Below are 2,181 nucleotides of genomic sequence, written 5' to 3'. Positions count from 1 at the left end.
CGCCGGCAACCGCTCAAGGATTTCGTAGTCCATGGTAATGAGAGCGACGCCAGTGCCGTTGCTCGGTGCGATGAAGACGAGGTTGGCCAACTGCTGAGCCACATCGACAGACGAACCACGGAGCACGACCGACGACAAGACGCTGCCGTCCGCAGAGCCAAGCAAGCCCTCCGAGACGGAGATCGTGGTTGTCATCTTGGGTGCGGCCACACGTGGAAGCAACAAGGGCAAGTCGGTCCAGCGACCATCCCACATGGCAGAAACCTCGCGCGGGTAGTGCAACGTGTACGTCGACGCCGTGGCCGACGGCGCGTCAAGGACAAGATCGACCTTGGACGTGATAGCGGCGACACCGGCAGCAGCAGACGGCGCGTGGTACACAACACGGCGCAGCGCGCGTTTCAACTGCGCCACCGTACTCTTCAGGACAAGCCGCTTGGACGGTTCGCCATTGACGCCGTCGAACAATGCGACGTCGCTGGAGGACGCCTCGAGAGAGAGGGTACCTTCTTTGGTGGCGAGTGCAACCTGGGCAATGGCGGCGTCGACGTAGCGAAGCGCGATCGGGAGACCGACCCACGCACCCTGCCACATCGACTCGGACTGCGCCGGGTAGTGCAACGAGTACACAGCGGTCCGTGCTTCAGCCACGGGTGCTGTAGCCGCGAGCGGTGACTTGGCAGGAACCCAGAGACCCTTGCCAAAGGTGCCAGCCGCATGCGCTGGGCTCTTGGACGACGGCGTGTACGTCTTGGTGACATCGAACGACGGCGCAGCGACGGTTTGGACCGTGATGGGCCCAGCGAGCGGCGTCGCGTCAACGTCAGCACCACCGGTGTGCACCCAGAGCTTGGCGGTCGCGGGACTCGCGACCTTTGGCGCGGCGCGGGCGACGGCGTCGACGGGAGTGCTCAACTGGACGGGCTCAAGTGGCGCCGCAGCGATCTTCATCGGCGCATCCATTGTCTCGGCCATGGTCGTGAGCTTCATTTCGATGACCGTAGCACCGGTGGCAGCAGCTGGCGCGTGGAAGACGACGGTGCGGAGTTGACGCGCAAGTTCAGCGGGCGACCCCTGCAACAGCAACGACTCTGTCTTTTCTTCGTTCTGTGCCAGTGACAAGGCGCCTTCCGAGACGGCAACCGAGAGCGCTACGACCGCCGCCGTGGTGCGCGGAAGCTGCAGCGGCAAGTTGGACCACTGGCCCTTCCACATGGGCGACACCACGAGCGGGTAGTGCAGCGTCACGGTGGACGTCGGCGTAGGGGCGTCGGCGACCAAAACATGGTCGACGTCGATCGTCGCGACACCGGCGTCGGTCGTCGGTGCTCGGTACACGACACTACGCAGCGCCGTCTGGAGCGCCGTCACGGGACCGCGCAACACCATGCGGGGCGACGCACGGTTCTTGGCACCGTCGACAAACGTCACGGCATCGCCAACCGTGTCCAGACGGAGGGTTCCGGACAGCGTCGCAAGCGTCACTTGAACGATGGCGTTAGTGTCATATCGCAGCGGCACGTTGAGACCGGGCCAAGCGCCAGACCACATGGACGTTGCCGTCGACTGCGCCGGGTAGTGCATGCAGACAACAAACGACGGTGACTTGGTCACCGTCTTGGGCGATGACGACCACGTCGCCGTGATCGATACAACGCCGGCGTCCTTGCTTGGGGCCACAAATGCAACGTGACGGAGAGCGGGCACGAGGGACGAGGCGTCAGCTTCGAGCACGATCTTGGCTGCTGGGACACACACCTTGCCTTCAACAACGTTGACATCCGTCGCCGGCAGGACAAGAAGCCCGGTTGACACGGTAAGCGACACTTGGGCAACGACTTCGTCGCCCCAGCGCTTGGCCATCAAAGGCAGTTGGCTCCAGAAGCCTGACCACATGGACGTCGCGGTCGACTGTGCCGGGTAGTACAGCGTGTAGACCGCAGTGTTTGCATCCACAGCCGGCACCTCGATCGGAGCCGCCTTCTCAACGACCACTGGGGCTGCCTTCTCGACGACCGCCGGAGCTGCCGCCGCCACCGGTGACTTGGTCGGCACCCAGAGACCCTTGCCGAACGCACCGCCTGCATGCGACGGACTCTTGCTCGACACTGACGACGGCGTGTACGTCTTGGTCACGTCAAACGACGGCGCCGCGACGCCGTGCACCGTCACAGGACCCAC

At 64.2% G+C, this 2,181-nt stretch overlaps 1 protein-coding gene across 1 annotated transcript in view; it reads right to left on the bottom strand.

Moving 5' to 3' along the window:
* Positions 1-2,158, bottom strand: part of SDRG_01984 (hypothetical protein) — a gene marked incomplete at its 3' end in the record, with an annotated part of 5,326 nt that extends 3,168 nt beyond the window's left edge. The window contains exon 1 of the mRNA XM_008607541.1: positions 11-2,158. Coding sequence (XP_008605763.1) covers positions 11-1,896 — 1,886 coding nt within the window. The 5' untranslated portion in view covers positions 1,897-2,158. The remainder of the gene's footprint in view (positions 1-10) is intronic.
* Positions 2,159-2,181: the final 23 nt, after the last annotated feature.

This window comes from Saprolegnia diclina, assembly GCF_000281045.1.
Source record: "Saprolegnia diclina VS20 unplaced genomic scaffold supercont1.4, whole genome shotgun sequence".
In the NCBI taxonomy this organism is placed as follows: Eukaryota; Oomycota; class Saprolegniomycetes; order Saprolegniales; family Saprolegniaceae; genus Saprolegnia; species Saprolegnia diclina.
This window is presented reverse-complemented; position numbering and strand designations above follow the sequence as displayed.